We start from the raw sequence: 3,992 nt of genomic DNA, 5'->3' as shown, positions 1-3,992 counted from the left end.
ACACACACACACACACACACACACACACACACACACACACACACACAAATCATGTCTATAATCCAAGCACTCTCAGATGCAGAGACAGGTGGCTCTCTGTGAGTTTAAGGCCTGCCTGGTTTAGGACAACCAAGGCTACACAGACAAACCTGTCTTAAAAAAAAAAAAATCCTTAATCTTAGCCAGCCTATACCACAGGTGCCTAGAAGAACTACCAAGGCTTCAGAATGTTGTTTGTTTGTTTTTTAAAGCAATAACTGGACTTACTTTAAATGAATTAAATAACAAAGCTTTGGAGGAATCCTTCCTTTATGTTTTAATTCTCAAAATGCACTAAATCTCCTTAGGATCTTTCAAGGGAAAGCCCTCACTTTAATATCTAGATTATTTTAGTTTTGGCTTTTTTTTTTTTTCCCTCTTAAATATCTCATTGATTGTTCAAAGAAACTCCTCTGGGAGTGACCAATTAGTGAGCAAATCACTGCTTGCGTCTGCCTTACGCCCACTGTCACCTGTAGCCGCTATTCCAGGCCCATAGACGTGTTTCCTTCATCCTCAGAAAGACGAGTTATAGCTCAAAGACATTCATCAGTGTATTTAAAGGTCCCCTGACTGTAATTGGCCTACATCCGTCTGTCTGAAGACCCCCATGCTTCACCCTCTCCATGGCCGCCCATCTTGGGGAGGCAGCCTTCTGGACCCACTTACCTGAGGGTGTTGTTCCTCTGGCCATCACAGGAGATAAACAGAGGGTTCTCAGGCAGGTAGCAGTCACTGGGAAACAGTGGAAGGAATTAGACATTTTTCTTCCTTCCCTCCAAGCATGATGTTGACAGGGAATCAGTAATGTGCTTTAAATCACTCTTGTCACTACAAGTCCAATGCACTATGCATTGTGCCATGGAGTCACCCTTAAACCACATTCATAGGCTGAAAGAGTTCATGGCCTGGCCATTTGGATAGAAAACCCAAGTCTTTCTAGACAAGCCTTTCTCTGCCCTCCCGGCTCCTCTGCCAAGCTTGAGGCAAAACATGACATGCCCAGGGTCTGAGAACATGATACAACTGGATCCCAGCTACGGCACCTTTGCCCAGTTATGCCAGTTACACCAACTAGATCTACAGTGCTCAATTTCATCCCCTTATAAAATTCTACAGATTCCGTAATTAAATAGGAAACCAGGTATCTCTTTTATAAGTAAGAAGACTTTGGAAAATGTAAGGGATGACCTCATTCAATAAGAGACTTTGTGGGAGTGGGTGTGGACATTACGGAAGAAACAGGACGTTGAAGGGAATTTATGGAGGCCACTGGGGGAGAAGCATGAGGGCTCTACAGCAAGGGAAAAACCAGTGCTGGAAAGGGAACTGGGAAAGGGTGTGGGGAGGAGCTGAGAGCAAGCTTTCTTCACCTCCCCACCAATGTCTCTGTTAAACCAGACCTGTATCCATTCCACCAACTGAGCTACATCCCATTGCCTCCCCTTTTTGGAGAATTTGTTCACTGTATAAAATAAGAAGAGTCATAATGATATTTTGTGTACTAAGACCTTAATCACCATCCCATTTCTCTCTCCCCATTTTCCTTCTTCCCTCTCACAAACTGTTTCTCCTCCCAATACTGCATGGTGTTTGGGTTTTCTAGGTTCTATGTATGAGAAAAAACTTGAGATTTTGAGTCTGGCTTATTTTGGTTAATATGATCATCTTCAGCTCCATTCCCCTACAGATGGTATAATCCATTCTTCCTGCTGAGTAAAACTGGGTTTCGTGTTTACACACATTTTTTTTCCTATCCATCATGCCAAGTCTGAGCTGAGGAATGTCTTTCTCTTTGAGTCCTCTTGCTTCCCCCGCTGGGAGTCAGAAGGCAACATGGCAAGGCCAGCACTAAACCCTCTGGCTGAGGCATAGCCACCATTTCACTGCTTCTTCGGGAAAGCCTACTGTATGTTTCAAATAACACAAACACACTTTAAAAGGTAAGCACCCTTAGTGAGTTGGAGAGATGCTGGTTAATAAAAAAATAATACATTTCTTTTTTTTTTTTGCATTTTTTTTCTAGAACCTTCTCTAAATTTTCTATAAGTGCTGATCTCTCTCTCTCTCTCTCTCTCTCTCTCTCTCTGTGTGTGTGTGTGTGTGTGTGTGTGTGTGTGTGTGGTATCAACTTAGGAAGTTTCATGTGTTGGTAAATTAGAACAGAGACAAGAACTGTTTTCCTCTGTTGTTTCTTCCTGCCTGTCTTTCCTTAGCTATATACAGAAGTAGTCCAAAATCACCCAGAAATGGGGGTAGCATTGTTGCATGTGGCAGAGAGGTAGCAGGGAGAGATGAAGAAAGAGAGGTTGCTCATTCTACTCTGACTGGACGTTGTGAGTTCTGCTAATATAAACTTAACTTCTACCTAAGAGCAACCTTGATGATGGAGCTGTCACTTATTAACCACTCGCTGCCTGTTAAACCCTCGGCATGAGGGTTCTCAGTGACTCCTCACACCCTCATAAAGACGGAATGATGAGTGTCCCCATTAAACAGGAAATGTTGGCTTCAAAGGTTTAGCAACTGGCATCACAAACTCAGTAGTGAGAAGGAGGTGCTGCAGTTCCAAACCCCAGCCTTTGGACATGTAGGCTGGCACGCCCCTAACCATCCTCAGCCAAGCTGGGAAGATGTGCCAGTCAGTCCTTGCAAGCCTGAGGACTTGAATTTGAGCCCCAGTGCCTGGCATGGTGGCCTGCACAGTCAAGCAGACCTCTGGAGCTCACTGGCCAGCCTGCCTAGCCCAATCACCAAGCTCTAGATCAATGACAGACACTGCCTGAAAAAACAAAGTAGAGAGCAATTGAAGAATGGCGTGCACGTGTGCATGCATGCGCACGCACACACACACACACACACACACACACACACTGAAAGGGTTTAGGGATCTGACTCGAGATTTTGCTCATTATTAAAATAAGGTTTTGGAGCTGGGGAGACCACTCAGAGGTGCAAGTGTGAGAGCCAAAGCTTGGATCCCCGGAACACGCGTAAGTGAAGGGTTGCCACGGCAACAGTCCTGGAATTCAGTGCTCGGAAGATGAAGATGGGAGACCTCTGAGTGAGCTAGCTGGCCAGACTATCAACAAGAAGAGGGCTCAGAGTTCAGCAAAAGACCCTTTGTCACAGGTATAAAGTGAGAGTACCTGAGGAACCTCTGATCTCCACATGGAAGCACGTGCACACATATGCAAATATGCATACACACATTGATGCACACACACAAAATAACTAAATAAAATAGGATTTATATTAGGTTACTAACCCTAAGCAATACTCCTCGAGTCTTTCAAGTAAGTTTGGCATGGATTAAGCAGAAATCAATCTTAGCACTAAGGAGAATTTTGTTGTAACTCAACAATGTGTCGTTATGATTAACAATGTATGAATCGTGCAGAGGGTTTTAAGAACACAGCACATAACATTCTAGAGCAGCAACACTGTGGACATTCTAACTTACTGACACCCACACTTCTGAGTTCCTGAGCTGGAACCAGCTCTGGGGAATTGCTCTTGTGCAAAGAGCCTGCATTCCCACTGCTGGCTGGGCTGGCCCAGCCAAGCTCCAAGTGCCACGCCTTCCCTGCAGCAGGGGCTTTGTCCAAGTTTTCTACTCTTCTTCCTCCCAGTATGCCAGCAGCTCAGCTGGGGGAGCTATGTACCTAATACTGGTGACACATGGTTTCTCTGGTCAACAGTGGGCACCCAGACCTAGGGGCAGTTCTTCCAAAAGACCTACTTCCTGTTTACTATGAGTAACTCTGGTCTAAAGATGACAAAACAAAGATGAGCACCCAGAAGAACCAAAGCAGCGTCCTACCGATGCTCTCCATCAGATTCCTTCAGAGCCTGTGCTTGACAAAACCACCCACTAGCAATTTGGCTTTGGAGGATGGGGGAGGCGTGTGTGTGTGTGTGTGTGTGTGTGTGTGTGTGTGTGTGTGTGTGTG

The 3,992-nt window shown here is 45.1% G+C and overlaps 1 protein-coding gene across 3 annotated transcripts in view; it reads right to left on the bottom strand.

Moving 5' to 3' along the window:
- Positions 1-3,992, bottom strand: part of Gpld1 (glycosylphosphatidylinositol specific phospholipase D1) — a 46,874-nt gene that overhangs the window by 22,612 nt on the left and 20,270 nt on the right. For all 3 annotated transcript variants that reach the window (XM_055614485.1, XM_055614488.1, XM_055614487.1), the window contains exon 12: positions 709-774. In XM_055614485.1, coding sequence (XP_055470460.1) covers positions 709-774 — 66 coding nt within the window. The remainder of the gene's footprint in view (positions 1-708; positions 775-3,992) is intronic.

Source organism: Psammomys obesus, unplaced genomic scaffold (genome assembly GCF_907164565.1).
Source record: "Psammomys obesus unplaced genomic scaffold, mPsaObe1.curated_primary_1811, whole genome shotgun sequence".
NCBI lineage: Eukaryota > Metazoa > Chordata > Mammalia > Rodentia > Muridae > Psammomys > Psammomys obesus.
This window is presented reverse-complemented; position numbering and strand designations above follow the sequence as displayed.